Here is an 18,744-nt window from a genome sequence, read left to right as displayed (position 1 = left end):
CATTTGGCCCAAATCCCTGTAAATCTTCCTCTTTCGAGCACTTGTCCAAATGCCTTTTTAATGTTGTGTCCACCACTTGCTCTCAAATTCATTCCACGCCCCTGGCAGCACGGTGACTCAGTGCTTAGCACTGCAGCCTCACGGTGCTGGGGACCCGGGTTCGATTCCACCCTCAGGCGACTGTCCGTGTGGAGTTTACACATTTTCCCCGTGTCTGCGTGCTCTGGTTTCCTCCCACTGCCCAAAGCTGTGCCAGCTAGGTGGATTGGCCATGGGAAATTACCCTTGCTGTTTAGGGATGTGTAGATTAAGGGGATGCTCTGGGAGTCAGTGTGGGCTTGTTGGGCTGAAGGGCCTGTTTCCACACTGTAGGGATTGTATGGTGTGAACCACCCTCTGTGTGAGACAGTTATCCTTCATGACCTTTTTAAAAATCTTTCCCCTCTCACCTGAAAAATATACCCCCTAGTTTTGAACTCCCCTATCCCAGGGAAGAAAATCTTTGCCAGTCACCTTATCTACACCCCTATGATTTTATAAACCCCCTATCAGGTCACCCTCAGCCTCCAACGCTCCAGGGAAAAAAGCCCCAGCCTACCCAGCCTCTCCCTATAACTCCAACCCTGCATTCCTGGCAACGTCCTGGTAAATCTTTACTGAACTCTCTTCAGTTGACTAACATCCTTCATATAAGAGGGTGGCCAGACTATACATGGTACTCCGAAAGTGGCCTCACCACCGTCCTGTACAACTTCAACGTGACGTCCTAATTCCTATACTCATCGGCCTGAGCAATGAAGGCAAGCGTGTTAAACACCTTCTTAAACACCCCCCCCCCCCGCCCCCGCCCCCGCCCTGTCTACCTGTAACACAGCTTTCAAGCAATTATGCACCTGAACCCCTCAGTCTCTCTGTTTGACAACATAACCCAGGGCCCTACCATTAACTGTGTAGGTACTGCTCTGGTTTGCCTTACCAAATTGCCATATCTTGCTCTTATTCAAATTGAATCCCAGGATATAGATGCTTCAGGGGGGATAGAGAGGGAGGGAAAAGGGGTGGAGGAGTTGCATTACAGGTCAAAAAGGATATTACAACTGTGCTGAAGAAGGGCGCTATGGAGGACTCAAGCAGTGAGGTAATATGGGCAGAGCTCAAATAGGAATGGTGTGGTAACAATATTGGGGTTGCTTCCAACAGCGAGCGTGAGATAGAGGTTCAAATATGTAGACAGATTATGGAAAGATATAGGAGCAACAAGCTGGTGGTGATGGGAGATTTTAATTTTCCCAACATTGGCTGGGATTCACTTAGTGTCAGAGGTTTAGATGGAGCAGAATTTGTAAGGAGCATCCAGGAGGGATTTCTTGATCAGTATGTAAATAGTCCAACTCGAGAAGGGGCCCTACTGGACCTGGTGTTGGGGAATGAACCAGGCCAGGTAGTTGAAGTTTCAGTAGGGGATTACTTTGGGAATAGTGATCACAATTCTATAAGTTTTAGAATACTCATGGACAAAGACGAGAGTGGTCCTAACGGAAGAGTGCTAAATTGGGGGAAGGCCAGCTACAGCAAGATTCGACAGGAGCTGGGGAATGTGGATTGGGAGCAGCTATTTGAGGGTAAATCTACATTTGATATGTGGGAGGCTTTTAAAGAGACATTGATTTGAGTGCAGGGCAGACATGTCCGTGTAAAAATGAGAGATAGAAAGGGCAAGATTAGGGAACCATGGATGACAGGTGAAATTGTGAAACTAGCAAAGAGGAAAAAAGAAGCATACATAAGGTGCAGGTGACTGAAAACAGATGCAGCTTTGGAGGAATGTTGGGAAAGTAGGACCAATCTGAAATGAGGAATTAAGAGGGCTAAAAGGGGTCATGAAATATCCTTAGCAAACAGAGTTAAGGAAAACCCAAAAGCCTTTTATTCGTATATAAGGAGCAAGAAGGTAACTAGAGAAAGGGATGGCCCACTCAAGGACGAAGGAGGTAAGTTATATGAGGAGTCAGAGAAAATGAGTGAGATTCTTAATGAGTGCCTTGCATCAGTATTCACCGAGGAGAGGGACATGATATATGCTGAGGTCAGGGATAGATGTTTGATTACTCTAGATCAAGTCAGCATTGGAGGGGGAAAGTGTTGGGTATTCTAAAAGGCATTCGGGTGGACAAGTCCCCAGGTCCGGATGGGATCTATCCCAGGTTTCTGAGGGAAGAGAGTAAATAGCTGGGGCCTTAACAGATATCTTTGCAGCATCCTTGAGCATGGGTGAGGTCCCGGAGGACTGGAGAATTGCTAATGTTGTCCCCTTGTTTAAGAAGAGTAGCAAGGATAATCCATGTAAATTTAGACCAGTGAGCCTAATATCAGTGGTGGGGAAGCTGCTGGAGAAGATACTGAGGGATAGGATCTATTTACATTTGGAAGAAAATGGGCTTATCAGTGATAGGCAGCACGGTTCTGTGCAGGGAAGGTCATGTCTTACCAACTTGATAGAATTCTTTGAGCAAGTAACAATGTTGATAGATGAGGGAGGAGCTGTGGATGTCATATACATGGTCTTTAGTAAGGCATTTGATAAGGTTCCCCATGGTAGGCTGATGGAGAAAGTGAAGTCGCATGGGGTCCAGGGTGTACTAGCTAGATGGATAGAGACCTGGCTGGGCAACAGGAGACAGACAGTCGTAGTGGAAGGGAGTTTCTCAAAATGGAGAACTGTGACCAGTGGTGTTCCACAGAGATCCATGCTGGGACCACTGTTGTTTGTGATATACATATATGATCTGGAGGAAGGTATAGATGGTCTAATTAGCAAGTTTGCAGATGACACTAAGATTGGTGGAGTAGCTGTTAGCGAAGGGGACTGTCGGAGAATGCAGCAGAATGTAGATAGACTGGAGAATTGGGTGGAAAAATGGCAGATGGAGTTCAGTCCGGGCAAATGTGAGGTGATGCATTTTGGAAGAACCAATTCAAGAGCGAACTATACAGTAAATGGAAAAGTCCTGGGGAAAATTGATCCATAGAGAGATCTGTGTGTTCAGGCCCATTATACCCTGAAGGTGGCAACACAGGTCCATAGAGTGGTCAAAAAGGCATACGGCATGCCTTCATTCATGAGGGCTATAGCCAAGATGGATAGCAAGAAGCTTTTTCCCCAGATTGGGAGTCTCAAATACTAGGGGTCATGACTTCAAGGTGAGGGGGGGAAAGTTTAAGGGAGATATGCGTGGAAAGTTCCTTACGCAGAGAGTAGTGGGTGCCTGGAACGCGTTGCCAGTGGAGGTGGTAGAGGAGGGCACGATAGTGTCATTTAAGATGTGTCTAGACAGATACATTAATGGGCAAGGAGCAGAGGGATACAGATCCTTGGAAAATAGGCAACGGGTTTAGACAGAGGATCAGGATCGGCGCAGGCTTGGAGGGCCGAAGGGCCTGTTCCTGTGCTGTAATTTTCTTTGTTCTTCGAACTCCATCTGCCTCTCCTCAGCCCACTGGCCAAATTGATCAAAATCTTGTTGTACACCTATATATCTTTCTTCATCACACATTCTATCACCAACTTTTGGCGCCATCCAACAACTTACCAACCATGCCTCCTAATTCTCATCCAACTGTTTGTATAAATGGCAAACAACAGTGGGCCCAGCACTGATCCTCATGGCACATCGCTGGTCACAGGCCTCCAGTCTTTACAACAACCCTCCACCACCACCCTCTGTCTCCTACCTTCGGGCTAAATTTCTGTCTAATTGGCAAGCTGTCGCTGGACCCCATATGGTCTGTCCTTACTAAGTAGTAGACAATGTGGAATCTTGTCAAAGCTTTTACTAAAGTCTATGTGGACAATATCAACGACTCTGAACTCTTCTACCTTTTGGGACTCATCCTCAATTAAGTCTGTGAGACACAGTTTCTGACACACAAAGCTATGCTCACTCTCCCTGCTTTGCCAAATGCACGCAGATCCTTGCTCTCAGAATCCCTTCCAACAATTTACTCACTGCTGGTGTCAGGCTCACTGGTCTATTAGTTCCCAGGCCTCTCCTTACAGCTTTTACCTAAATAAAGGCACAACATTTACCCCCCTCCACTCCTCCAGTAACTTTCCCACGGCTGTGGGTGATGCAAATATCTCTGCTCGTGGGTCCCAGAAATTCCTCCCTCGCTTCCCACAAGGTCCTGCGATACACTTGATCAGATCCCAGGGATTTATCTCCCTTTATGTTTTTTTTAAGATCTCCAGCACCTCCTCTTCTGTAATGTGAACTGCTTACAAGGCATCAATATTCTCAACTACGTTTTCCTGCCTTTTGCCATAACTCTTGATTCTCTTCCTGATTAAAACTCTGTCTGCCTCAGCCTTGAACATACAGGTCCCACCATACAGATGAGAAACAGCCATAAGTTGGGCTTGTATTATGGGAGTTTGCTAATCTAACCATGTGCAGCATCTGATTCTACATGTAAGTATCACACAGTGAGAAAGTAACACATGCCAAAAAAAAATCACAAATAGTGATACAGTACATCTGCAATCTCAAGAGGAAATATCTTCGGAGATCCTGGTTGCAGGGTTCAAAAGGCACTTTGTACCTGATGCACATATCATCTCAGTTAATCTGGTCATGGGGCAGTTGTAGGGAGGGGAGAGCTAGGCTAATCTCATGGTCAGTTTAAGGGTTTCCCTTCCTGATTAAAACTGTGTCTGCCTCAGCCTTGAACACACTGAATAGCCCAGCCTCGACAGCAATCTGTGATAAAGAATTTCACAGATTCATTATTCTCTGAGAGAAGAAATTACTCCTCTTAAAATCTCTGCCTTACTCTGAGATGATGTCCTTGGGTACTTCCCTTCAGGACCACAACCTTTCCACACCTCCCCTATCATGTCCCCTAAGAATCTTATACATTTCAGTAAAGTCACTCCATAGCTGGGATTAGCTGAGTGAACATTCTTTGAGAATTCTGCAATGTCTGGACATTTTTCCTCACATATGGGACATGGTATTTAAGATGTGATCTGATTAGCACCTTGTAAAGTTTTAGCAAGCCGTTCCTAGTTTTATATTTCATTAACTTTAGGGATAAAGGCCAACTTTTTCCCCTCCTACTAATGGAATGCTTGTTTATTGCTGGGGTGTAGAATATAAATAGCCATCTACAGACTCACCCTGAGAGTGTAGCTCTGAGGAAGGGTCACCGGACCCAAAACGTTAGCTTTGATTTTCTCTTCGCAGATGGTGCCAGACCTGCTGAGCTTTTCTAGCAACTTCTGTTTTCGTTCTTGAGAGTCATCCGCTTCTGTGACCACTAATAATGACGATGACATTGCGGCTACTGAGCATTGATGGTGGAGGAGAGAGTGGATCATATTTTTTACTTACTCACAGGATGAGGATGTCACTGGCTAGGCTAACGTTTATTGCCCATCCCTAAGTGCCCAGGGAGCAGTTAGGAGTCAACCACATTGTTGTGGGCCTGGAGTCACATGTAGGCCAGACCAGGTAAGGATGGCAGTTTCCTTCCCTAAAGGACGTGAGTGAACCAGATGGGTTTTTCCAACAATTGACAATGGATTCATGGTCATCATTAGATTCTTAATTCCAGATATTTATTGAATTCAAATTCTATTATCTGCCATGGTGGGATTTGAATGTAAGGTGCCCAGAACATTAGCTGAGTCTCTGGATTAACAGTCTAGCAATAAAACCACTGAGTCATTGCCTCTCCTCTACGTTTGTGAATGTAGTGCAAGCCAAGACACAGCTGCTTTGCGGTGGATGGTATTGGGCTTCTTCAGTAATTTTGGAGCTGCACCCATCCAGCCAAGAGGGCAGTGTATCATCAAAGGGGACTGGACCAGTTGAGGCCCCTGTCCTGGTTTCCCTCACTGTTAAAGCCATTGAAAATAAAAGATGACAGGGACAGCAGCTGTCAGAATTCCTGCATTTGTTCCCAGGTCACAGGCTGGGCAAGCATTTACTTCCCTCAATCCCTAACCAATCGTGAGGAGATGGAGATGGACCATCTTCACAAATCGCGCAGTCGTTGAAGTTCACGTTGTTCTCGCGGTTTTTAAACAAAGCGACTATTTGCGAGGGTCAGACACTGTTTTGGGTGCAGAGTCACTGAGAGACCGTCCCAGATAAATACAGCAATTTCAGAGGTCGCTGGAGAAGCTCAGCAGGTCTGGCAGCATCCATGGAGAGAAAATCAGGGTTAATCTCCTCTGCAGGAATTCCGAGGAAGGGTCATCGGACCCAAAACATTAACTCCGATTTCTCTCCACAAAAGCTGCCTGACCTGCTGAGCTTTTCCAGCAACTTCTGCTTCTGATCTACAGCATCTCGCAGTTCTTTCGCTTTTGATTTAGGACAGTGAATTACCTTTCCATCAGTGAATTAAAATGCGTTTTTAATACAATCAATGAGAGCTTCAAGGTACAATGGCTGGGATAAGCTGTTTACTTTATTTCATTCATTCAATTTAATTCAATGATTTGAATGGGATTTGAACTCATGCCTCCCAGGGGATTAGGGTCAGCCTCTGGGTTCCTAGGACAGTTGCATGAACCACGATGTCTCTATCTTCTGGAGGATTGATTTGTAATCTTGCCTACAATCGCTTCTAGGTCCCACCATACAGATGAGAAACAGCCATAAGTAGGGCTTGTATTATGGGAGTTTGCTAATCTAACCATGTGCAGAATCTGATTCTACATGTAAGTATCACACAGTGAGAAAGTAACACATGCCAAAAAAAATCACAAATAGTGATACAGTACATCTGTAATGGTGCAAAGATGCAATCTCAAGAGGAGATATCTTCAGAGATCCTGCCATCTTCCTTCTTCAGATTCTGTTCTTGGGCTGTCCTGGTTGCAGGGTTCAAAAGGCACTTTGTTCCTGATGCACATATCGTCTCGGTTAATCTGGCCATGGGGCAGTTGTAGGGAGGGGAGAGCTGGGCTAATCTCATGGTCAGTTTAAGGATTTCGGGTATCGCTCTCCACCTGTCTGCCCAAGGTCCTAAGCAATCTCCTGTTGGTGCTGTGAGGATTCACTGATGACCTGGCAGGAAGAGCAAAGAGATGTTTATTTACCCCACAATCCAGGCAAATTACCCTCCAATATCACTCCCCCACCGTTGTAACAGCGGAGATCATATGACACCATTGGGTACAAATGAGAAATTGATGACTTAGACACCCTACAGTGTGGAAACAGGCCCTTCGGCCCTACAAGTCCACACCGACCCTCACAGCATCCCATCCAGACCCATTCCAAATTACCCAATGAATCTACACACCTCTGAACACTGCGGGCAATTTAACACGGTCAACCCACTGAACCTGCACATCTTTGGACTGTGGGAGGAAACCCACGCAGACACAGGGAGAACGTGCAAACTCCACACACAGCTGCCTGAGGCTGGAATTGAACCGAGGTTCCTGAGGCAGCAGTGCTAACCATTGAGCCAGCGTGCTCAGGGACTCTAGGTTCAAGTCCCACTCCGGGAGTTGTTCAGGAAGAAAGGTGTGTTCATAACAAGCTAAATCCTTTCAAAACTCACCAATGGCAGCCAGGGAGGGGTGAGGTGGAAGAAGATAATTGTTGGTGTTCGTAGCCAACTGTGGGGATACCACACTCGCTGTAGCTCAAGGCTGCAATATGCTGGTAACATTACAACAGTGACAATCCCTTCAGAAAGTACTGAGCCAGCATCAACATTCTGGTGAGCCCTTTAGGCTGTGACAGGCTGTGTCTAAAGGCACACCTATCTTTCCCAACAGCCACCGTTTAGAGGGGGCCTGCTCCTTGCTTTGAGCTCGGAGCAGTTTCCAGACCCTGGCCTAGCTCCCCCCACCCACAAACACCGACCTCAGGATGCCCTCCCTCCACCCAGTGCCGATACTCACTCGCAATCTCCCTCCCCTCGGTGTGAGCTCTCAACGAAGAGGATCCCCTCCCCTCAATCACGATAAAGGCATTAATCCCAACTCCCCCACCCCCCCCCCCGACCCAGCTCCCACCCCCACATGGCATTCAGGGTGGAATGCTACAGCCCACTGTTCCAAAGTGCTGGGCCTCTCCCCTCCATCTCTTCTACGTGTCTACTACCAGCTGATCTGTGGGATCTTATTGGCTGTAGGATTTTCCCAAATCACAGCAGTGACCCCAGGTCCAGAAGAAATACTAAACTGGTTATAACACACTCATGGATCCCGGTGCTAGAGAAATGCAGGGCCTTTTCTCACATTCATGTTCTTAATAAAACTTTCTTTCACAGATTGTGGGCAATGCTGGCTGGGTCAGTGTATACTGTCCCTGAACTGAGTCAGAGGGTGGAAAGAGTCAACCACACTGGCTGTGGGTCTGGAGTCACATGTAGGCCAGACCAGTTAAGGATGGCAGATTTCCTTCCCTCGTGAACCAGATATTTTTGCTTAACAATGGTAAAAATCCTTTAGACTCACTTTTAATTCCAGATTTATGAATTAAATTCAAATTTCACCACGGGCTATAGAGGGATTTCAAACCATCGAGCCATCCCATCACATGCCCACGTGCAACAGATTTGTCACACCAAACCATCATCTCCAACACCATTCATGACCTCATCACCTCAGGGGACCTCCCACCCACAGCCTCCAACCTCATTGTTCCCCAACCCCGCACGGCCCGTTTCTATCTCCTTCCCAAAATCCACAAACCTGCCTGCCCTGGTCGACCCATCGTCTCAGCCTGCTCCTGCCCCACCGAACTCATCTCCACCTATCTGGACTCCATTTTCTCCCCTTTGGTCCAGGAACTCCCCACCTATGTCCGTGACACCACCCACGCCCTCCACCTCCTCCAGGACTTCCAATTCCCTGGCCCCCAACACCTCATATTCACCATGGACGTCCAGTCCCTGTACACCTGCATTCCGCATGGAGATGGCCTCAAGGCCCTCCGCTTCTTCCTGTCCCGCAGGCCCGACCAGGCCCCCTCCACCGACACTCTCATCCGCCTAGCGGAACTCGTCCTCACACTCAACAACTTCTCTTTTGACTCCTCCCACTTCCTACAGACTAAGGGGGTGGCCATGGGCACCCGCATGGGCCCCAGCTATGCCTGCCTCTTTGTAGGTTACGTGGAACAGTCCATCTTCCGCACCTACACAGGCCCCAAACCCCACCTCTTCCTCCGGTACATTGATGACTGTATCGGCGCCGCCTCTTGCTCCCCAGAGGAGCTCGAACAGTTCATCCACTTCACCAACACCTTCCACCCCAACCTTCAGTTCACCTGGGCCATCTCCAGCACATCCCTCACCTTCCTGGACCTCTCAGTCTCCATCTCAGGCAACCAGCTTGTAACTGATGTCCATTTCAAGCCCACCGACTCCCACAGCTACCTAGAATACACCTCCTCCCACCCACCCTCCTGCAAAAATTCCATCCCCTATTCCCAATTCCTCCGCCTCCGCCGCATCTGCTCCCACGATAAGACATTCCACTCCCGCACATCCCAGATGTCCAAGTTCTTTAAGGACCGCAACTTCCCCCCCACGGTGATTGAGAACGCCCTTGACCGCGTCTCCCGCATTTCCCGCGACACATCCCTCACACCCCGCCCCCGCCACAACCGCCCCAAGAGGATCCCCCTCGTTCTCACACACCACCCTACCAACCTCCGGATACAACGCATTATCCTCCGACACTTCCGCCATTTACAATCCGACCCCACCACCCAAGACATTTTTCCATCCCCACCCCTGTCTGCTTTCCGGAGAGACCACTCTCTCCGTGACTCCCTTGTTCGCTCCACACTGCCCTCCAACCCCACCACACCCGGCACCTTCCCCTGCAACCGCAGGAAATGCTACACTTGTCCCCACACCTCCTCCCTCACCCCCATCCCAGGCCCCAAGATGACATTCCACATTAAGCAGAGGTTCACCTGCACATCTGCCAATGTGGTATACTGCATCCACTGTACCCGGTGCGGCTTTCTCTACATTGGGGAAACCAAGCGGAGGCTTGGGGACCGCTTTGCAGAACACCTCCGCTCAGTTCGCAACAAACAACTGCACCTCCCAGTCGCAAACCATTTCCACTCCCCCTCCCATTCTCTTGATGACATGTCCATCATGGGCCTCCTGCACTGCCACAATGATGCCACCCGAAGGTTGCAGGAACAGCAACTCATATTCCGCCTGGGAACCCTGCAGCCATATGGTATCAATGTGGACTTCACCAGTTTCAAAATCTCCCCTTCCCCCACTGCATCCCTAAACCAGCCCAGTTCATCCCCTCCCCCCACTGCACCACACAACCAGCCCAGCTCTTCCCCCCCACCCACTGCATCCCAAAACCAGTCCAACCTGTCTCTGCCTCCCTAACCGGTTCTTCCTCTCACCCATCCCTTCCTCCCACCCCAAGCCGCACCCCCATCTACCTACTAACCTCATCCCACCTGCTTGACCTGTCCGTCTTCCCTGGACTGACCTATCCCCTCCCTACCTCCCCACCTACACTCTCTCCACCTATCTTCTTTACTCTCCATCTTCGGTCCGCCTCCCCCTCTCTCCCTATTTATTCCAGTTCCCTCCCCCCATCCCCCTCTCTGATGAAGGGTCTAGGCCCGAAACGTCAGCTTTTGTGCTCCTGAGATGCTGCTTGGCCTGCTGTGTTCATCCAGCCTCACATTTTATTATCTTGGAATCTCCAGCATCTGCAGTTCCCATTATCTCTGTCACCACCCCATCTCACTTTTCTTTCCTCTTCCCCTCTTCCTCTCCCTCTCTCACACACATCCCCCTCTCCCCCCTCTCTTTCCCTCTTGCTTTTCATTTCTGTCTCTCCTTGTCCCTCTTGCTATGCCTCCTGCTTTCAATGGTCCTCTCTCCCTCTCATTTAGCCCCCAGTCACACTCTATCTCTCCCCATCTCTCTTTTCTTATCTCTTTTTTTCTCTCCACCTCTCTTTTCCTGTGTCTCCTACTCTGTCCCATCTTCACCTCCCACTTTCCTGTCCTGTCTTTCTCGCTTCTGCTCCCTCTATCTCTCGCTCCAATCATTCCCTGCCCCTCCCTCTCTCTCTTGCTTCACTTCTTTTCCCCTGCTGTCTATTCCCTGCGCTCTCTTTCCCCTTCCCTCTCTCCCTTTCCCCACATTCTTCTGCCCACATTTCCCTTGCCGTCTCTCACTTTCCTCCCTCTCTTTTCCCTCAACACACTCTCTTCCCTCCTTCTCTCTTTCATCCTCCTCTCTCTCTATATCTCTTTCCCATCTCCCTCTTTTTCTTCCCCCCTTCTCTCTCTCTCTCTCTCTCTCCCTTCCCTAGCAGCTCCTTCGCTCGCTTTTTGTTGCCTGTCTGTTCCTGCCCTTCTCTCCTGTCACTGTTCCCCTCACTTGTGGGCCAGTGGTATTATCGTTGGACTGCTAATCCAGGTAGCCAGGCAACATTCTGGGAAACCGGGTTCAAATCCTGCCACAGCAGATGGTGGAATTTGAATTCAATAAAATATCTGGAATTAAGAGTCTAATGATGACCATGAATCCATTATCAATTGTTGGAAAAACCCATCTGGTTCACTAATGTCCTTTAGGGAAGGAAACTGCCATCCTTACCTGGTCTGGCCTACACGTGACTCCGGACCCACAGCAATGTGGTTGACTCTGAGCTCCCCTCTGGGCAATTAGGGGTGGGCACTAAATGCCGGTCTAGCCAGTGATGCCCTCATCTCGTGAATTAATGAGGAAATAAAAACCGCAACCTCTCTCTGAGCGTTCTGCTTCTCTCACCTCTCCGTCTCTGGTTTCATAGGTCTTGATGGTGACAGATTTTTTGGTGTGTACCTCTGCAAGTCGACCTTGCTCGGGGCTGGTCTCTGGAAGGGAGACAGCAGACAGGTCAGTAACTCCCACATTCCAATTCTGGGGAAGAGTAGGGAGCTATTGGGGACGGAGTGTCTCCGTCTGGGAGGGAGACGATTACCTACCTCTCAAACTCAGAGTTGAGAATGTTTGTACCGGCATCACAATCCTGGACAGAAAGTAAAACAAGAAGCGTCATTACTCATCTGTCAACACCGGGTCATCCCTCAGCCTGTGACCATCAGGACGTTTAAAAAGTTTTCTCATTGTCCGTGAACGGGAGGCCATTCAATTTCAATGTTGGAGAAAGGTTCCCAGCACGAAACTGGTCACTTTGCACAAAGTGATCACAACTGATCAAAGATCCCAGCAGAGTCTCATCAAATCTCTCCAACCCAGCTGGCCCAGCCAGGAGGAATGAGGAGATCAATGGCCAGTACAGTAAAGGACCATGGAGTAATTATTCCTAAGTGTCTCGAGGGTAACATTCAATGAACATCGCTGACAATATTTTTTACAGGGACATGAACAGATTGTGGGAGCTCAACTTGCACTCATTGGCACATTTCCGATTTTAGAAACTCGACATTTGATTCCATTTCAGGTCCTCACTGGCATCATAACATACTGCCATAGAAATGTAAATGTTTTATTCTCGGATTAATATCGAAAACTGGGTGGAATAGGGGGTCCGCAAATCAAACGACACTCACCTCTACAAAACATACAGGCTGGGTCAGTGCTGAGGCAGCGCCGCACTGTCGGAGGGTCAGTGCTGAGGGAGTGCCGCACTGTCGGAGGGTCAGTGCTGAGGGAGTGCCGCACTGTCGGAGGGTCAGTGCTGAGGAAGTGCCGCACTGTCGGAGGGTCAGTGCTGAGGGAGTGGCGCACTATCAGAGGGTCAGTGCTGAGGGAGTGCCGCACTGTCGGAGGGTCAGTGCTGATGGAGTGCCGCACTGTCGGAGGGTCAGTGCTGAGGGAGTGCCGCACTGTCGGAGGGTCAGTGCTGAGGAAGTGCCGCACTGTCGGAGGGTCAGTGCTGAGGGAGTGCCGCACTGTCGGAGGGTCAGTGCTGAGGGAGCGTCGCACTGTCAGAGGGATAGTGCTGAGGGAGTGCCGCACTGTCAGAGGGATAGTGCTGAGGGAGTGCCGCACTGTCGGAGGGTCAGTGCTGAGGGAGGGCTGCACTGTCAGAGGGTCAGTGCTGAGGGAGTGTCGCACTCAGAGGGTCAGTACTGAGGGAGCATCGCACTGTCGGAGGGTCAGTCCACAGGGAGTGCTGCACTGTCGAAGGGTCAGTGCTGAGGGAGAGCAGCACTGTTGGAGGGTCAGTACTGAGGGAGTGCCGCACTGTCGGAGGGTCAGTGCTCAGGGAGTGTCGCACTGTCAGAGGGTCAGTACTGAGGGAGTGCTGCACTGTCGAAGGGTCAGTGCTGAGGGAGAGCAGCACTGTTGGAGGGTCAGTACTGAGGGAGTGCCGCACTGTCGGAGGGTCAGTGCTCAGGGAGTGTCGCACTGTCAGAGGGTCAGTACTGAGGGAGTGCTGCACTGTCGAAGGGTCAGTGCTGAGGGAGAGCAGCACTGTTGGAGGGTCAGTACTGAGGGAGTGCTGCACTGATGGATGGTCAGTACTGAGGGAGAGCCGCACTGTCGGAGGGTCAGTGCTCAGGGAGTGCCGCACTGTCAGTGAGAAATGAAAATGTTCAAATTGAAGTGAACATTTGAGGTTATTGGCCATTTTTTCCAGGGACCGAGCAGTCACCCATGAGGTCACGCCTTATCACTGACAGTGGCTGTAACAAGGTCAGTCAGGTGGGCCTCATGAAATATGAGTTCCCTGACTGGGGGCTGTTACTCAGGTCCAATCAGGGAGCCCTGGCTGACTGACATAAGCAGGAATGAAACAGGTTCTGTTTACTGTGAGAGCTGGCTCTGAGGGAGCTGGATCAGTGACTGGGGCCCTCCATGTCTCAGTAAAGGGTGACTATGTGATTGGATACTGGCCCCTGTGGAGCTATTTCAAACACCCCTGCCCCCTCCCCGATACCACCACCCCCCCAGCCCAGGAAACCTGTGGGGACAGTCAGAAGTGAAGGTCTGGGGGACCTACCTGCTCTCCTCCCCCTCAAGCAGCTTCCTGTAGGTGGCGATCTCTACATCCAAGGCCATCTTGACATTGAGCAGATCCTGGTATTCCCGAAGGTGTCGTGCCATCTCATCCTTCAAGTGGCGGATCTCATCCTCCAGGCGTGCGATGGTGTCGGTGTAGCCAGCCGCCTCGCCGGCAAACCTCTCCTCCATCTCCCGCATCTGCCGCATCAGGGACTCGTTCTGCCGAGACAGCCCCAAGTGAGAGCTCTGTGCTAGTCGCGGCCAGTTCCCATTCCCTGCCGACACTACAGTGAGGCCCAGCCTGGCCCGAACCCCGAGTGAAATAACCAGCAGGCTCTCACAGCGGCCCCGAGCCCTCCTAAAGTCAAAGCCACCGACAATAGGAGCAGGCCATTTGGACCTTCATTACGATCGATCGTATGTTACAGAGATTGAGTGGGTAACAATCTGGGAAATGGAATGCAGCTTTCGAAAGTGGGAACTTGTTTCTTTTAGCAGAAAGATTAAAAAGGATGAAGCAAATGATCTAAACAGTGAGAGGTTGCAGAGGAACCTGGGTGTCCTGGTGCATGTATCAGAGAAGGGGAGTCTGCGCGTACAGCAAGTAATCAGGAAAAGCATTTCGGAAGAAGGGTCTGGGCCCGAAACGTCAGCTTTCCTGCTCCACTGATGCTGCTTGGCCTGCTGTGTTCATCCAGCTCCACACCTTGTTATCTCTAACTCATAGAATGTAATGTTTTATTGTGAGGGGAATTGAATGCAAGAGCAAGGAGGTGATGGTTCAGATATTCAGGCTGGAGAGTGGACCTGGAGTACTGTGTACAGAGCTAGTCAGTGCATTCACAGATGGATGTTAGTACATTGGAAGCAGGTTAGAGAAGGTTCACCAGACTAATCCCTGAAAGGTGCAGATTCCTTTATGAGGAAAGGCCAGACAGGCTGGGCCTGTATCCTCTGGGGGTTTAGGAAAATGTAGAATCCTGAGGGGACATGATCGGTCGGCTATGGAAAGGACATTTCCCCCTGTGGGGGGGTTTAGAATAAGGGACGTTGTTTAAAAACAAGGATTTGCCTATTTAGGACAGAGATGAGAAAACATTTATTTTTCCTCTCAGACAGATGTGAGTTTTTGGAATTCACTTCCTCAAAAGGCAGTGGATGCAGAATCTTTAGTCATAGAGTCCCTACAGCGTGGGTATAGGCCATTCGGCCCAACAAGTCAACACCTAATTTACACACTCCGGGACATAATACGGCCATTCCGCCCTACCCTGTACATTGTTGGACTGTGGGAGGAAACCCACGCAGACACGGGGAGAATGTGCAAACTCCACACAGACAGTCGCCCAAGGCCGGAATCGATCCAGGGTCCCTGGTGCTCTGAGGCAGCAGTGCTAACCACTGAGCCACTGCGCTGCCCAATATTTTTAAGGCAGAGGTCGATAGATTTTTGGTGACCAAGGGGGTGAAAAGTTATCGGCTGTGTGCAGGACTGTAGAGTTAGTCGAGATCTCATTGAATGGTGTAGCAGATACAAAGGGCCAAGTGTACTACTCCTGTTCCTTGTCCATGTGATTATATCCAAATCAGTTCCCACTTGCCCCTCCCCTCAATACCCTTCCATCCCTTAATCCCTACAAACTGAATCTAACTCCTTCTTGTAAATATCTAATGGTGTGGCCTCAACCGCTTTCTCTGACAGAGAATTCCACAGGCTCCCCACTCTCTGGGTGAAGACATTTCTCCTCATCCCAGAGAAAGTAAGAACTGCCAATGCTGGAGAATCCGCGATAACTAGGTGCGGAGCTGGATGAACACAGCAGGCCAAGCAGCATCAGAGGGGCAGGAAAGCTAATGTTTCGACTCTTCATTGCCCCATTACAAGTTCCCAGTCTCCAACAAAGTCTGGTGGACAGAGTTATAATCTAACTGAGATAACAAAGTGTGAAGCTGGACGAACACAGCAGGCCAAGCAGCATTTTAGGAGCACAAAAGCTGGCGTTTCGGGCCTAGACCCTCATCATTTTTGTGATGAAGGGTCTAGGCCCGAAACGTCAGCTTTTGTCCTCCTGAGATGCTGCTTGGCCTGCTGTGTTCGTCCAGCTTCATACTTTATTATCTCGGATTCTCCAGCATCTGCAGTTCCCATTATGTCTTATAATCGAACTGAGTTAGATTAACAGGACATCTATTCATTGGGTATTAACTGAGTGTTGAACTGAATTCAGTTCCACAGTATAAACTGGGGATTTACCACATTCAGGAACATAGCTAAAAAACGGAAAGCACTGCGGATGCTGTAAACCAGGAACAAAAACAGAAGTTGCTGGAAAAGCTCAGCAGGCCCGGCAGTGTCTGTGAAGAGTGGAAGGGTTCTGAGGAAGTGCCACCGGACCCCAAACACTAACTCTGGTTTTTACCTTCACAGATGCCGCCAGACACACTGAGCTTTTCCAGCAACTTCTGTTTTTCTCAAGGAACCCAGCTGTTGAGTTCGGAGATGCATGATTGCAATGTGAACATCTGCAAATAAAAACTTAGCAAATATGAAAAGATTGGCTCCAGATCTATCCTTCAAGCCTGGAATTCCACAACTTTGTTCATGGTGTAACGTGTGTCATTTCATTAAGACCCAGCTGTGCCCTTTACAGCATGGAAAGAGGCCATTTGATCTATCTAGCAAATGCTGTGTTTCAGCTCCATTGACTCTACTCTTACATTCTAATTTTTCCCTCCCTGTCATGCATTACACAGCTTACATTTAACTTTCTTTTTAAATATATGCTTGCAGCTTGCTACCAGCACTCCCTGGGTAGGTAAACTCCACATCTTATTCCTGAATTCCTTTGGAATATAATGGCACAGCAAGGAGAAACAACTTCCTCACCTCCCCCCCCCATCAACCTCTTTTGGTAATCGTTTTAATGATGTATACACCAGGTTACCTGACATACCACTGGCTGGTGATGGGCTAGAGGTATGGACTGTTAATCCAGAGACCCAGATAATGTCCTGGGGACCCAGGTTCGAAACCCACCAGGGCAGATGGTGAAAATTGAATTCGATAAAATATCTGGAATTAAGAATCTAATGATGACTGGGAATCCATGTCGATTGTTGGAGAACTAACCTGGTTCACTTTAGAGAAGGAAACAGCCATCCTAACCTGGTCTGACCTACATGTGACTCCAGACCCACAGCAATGTGGTTGACTCTGAAACTGCCCGATGGGCAATTGAGGATGGGCAATAAATGCTGCCTGGCCAGTGATGCCATCATCCTGTGAACAAATTTTAACAATCCCTCATCTGTTTGATTTCCTGAGTGACGGAATCCCTCAGCTACACTGTCACCTTTCCCACTGGAAATACGGGCCAGTGTTTCAGAAGATGATCCAAAAGCCCACAAGGTTTTGTGATTACTGCTGAGAAAATTGCGGGAGGGTATCATTTACACTTAAATAAAAACCGGAAGAACTGCAGATGATGTAAATCAGGAACAAAAACAGAAGTTGCTGGAAAAGCTCAGCAGGTCTGGCAGCATCTGTGGAGGAGAAAACAGAGTTGCTGCAGTTCTGGGGAAGGGTCACCGGACCCAAAACGTTAACTCCGTTTCCTCCTTCACAGATGCTGCCAGACCTGCTGAGCTTTTCCAGCGACGTTTGTTTCTGTCATTAACTCTTTGCTGGAGCTTTGTTCAGTTGTAATCTCAGTCGGGAGAGCGGAAGGCGTGAAGGACTGGAGTTTATATTCCAGAGAGAGTGCCAGTGGGGGAGCGCTGCCCTGGCAGGGGCATCACTGTCTTTTGGATAAGGCATGACACCAAAACCATCTGCTGGGATGGCACAGGCTCGGACTGTGACAGATGATCTCTCCTCAGTGACCTCAATCATATTGGCTTCTCCTTTAAACTGGACCACCAAGGGGAGAATGCCTGGTTGTTGACGCAAAGTTATTGGCGAAGGATTAAAGTCACACAGGTCTACACAGTACAGAGAGTTGCCATTGGGCCCGTCACGCCTGTCCTGGTCAAAAACAACCACTTAACTACCCTAAGATAACGGGAACTGCAGATGCTGGAGAATCCGAGATAACAAAGTGTGGAGCTGGATGAACACAGCAGGCCCAGCAGCATCTCAGGAGCACAAAAGCTGACGTTTCAGGCCTAGACCCTTCATCAGAGAGGGGGATGGGGAGAGGGTTCTCCTATTTATTTCAGAATCCTCTCCCCCTCCCCCTTTTCTGATGAAATGCCAGGCCCGAAACGTCAGCTTTTGTGCCCCTGAGATGCTACTTGGCCTGCTGTGTTCGTCCGGCTCCGCACTTTGTTACCTAACCACTCTAATCGCATTTTCTAACACTTGGCCACAGCTTTGCGTACCTCAGTATCACAAGCGCACATCAAAACATTTCTTTCTACCTCTCCCACTCTGACAGTTCCAGTTCCCCCCCCACCCCACCACACTCTGTGTGTGAAACAGTTTTCTTCACATCCCCTCTTAACCTCCTGCCCCTTACCTGAAATCTTTGCTCCCTGGCCATTGATCTCTCTACCAAGGGGGCAAGTTCCTTTCTCTTTACTCTATCGGTGCCCCTCATAATGTTATCCATCTCAACCAGATGCTTCCCCACCCCAATTCCCCCCCCCATCTGATCTACACTGCTCCAATGAAAACGAACCCCCAAGTCCGTCCCAATCTCCCTACACCCCTCAACCACCCTATCTTCCACCAACAATTTCCCTGCCATTGTCAGTTCTGAGGAA

General features: G+C 49.3%; 1 protein-coding gene across 1 annotated transcript in view; it reads right to left on the bottom strand.

The window, feature by feature from the left end:
• Positions 1-6,403: 6,403 nt before the first annotated feature.
• The window catches only part of desmb (desmin b), a 34,160-nt gene continuing 21,819 nt past the window's right edge, over positions 6,404-18,744 (bottom strand). The window contains exons 6-9 of the mRNA XM_059647558.1: positions 13,979-14,199; positions 11,994-12,037; positions 11,797-11,882; positions 6,404-7,076 (exon numbers count right to left, since the gene is read on the bottom strand). Of these exons, the coding sequence (XP_059503541.1) occupies positions 7,035-7,076; positions 11,797-11,882; positions 11,994-12,037; positions 13,979-14,199 (393 nt within the window). The 3' untranslated portion in view covers positions 6,404-7,034. The remainder of the gene's footprint in view (positions 7,077-11,796; positions 11,883-11,993; positions 12,038-13,978; positions 14,200-18,744) is intronic.

This window comes from Stegostoma tigrinum, chromosome 7 (assembly GCF_030684315.1).
Source record: "Stegostoma tigrinum isolate sSteTig4 chromosome 7, sSteTig4.hap1, whole genome shotgun sequence".
NCBI lineage: Eukaryota > Metazoa > Chordata > Chondrichthyes > Orectolobiformes > Stegostomatidae > Stegostoma > Stegostoma tigrinum.
The sequence above is the reverse complement of the archived record's forward strand: the minus strand, read 5'-3'. Positions and strand labels throughout refer to the sequence as shown.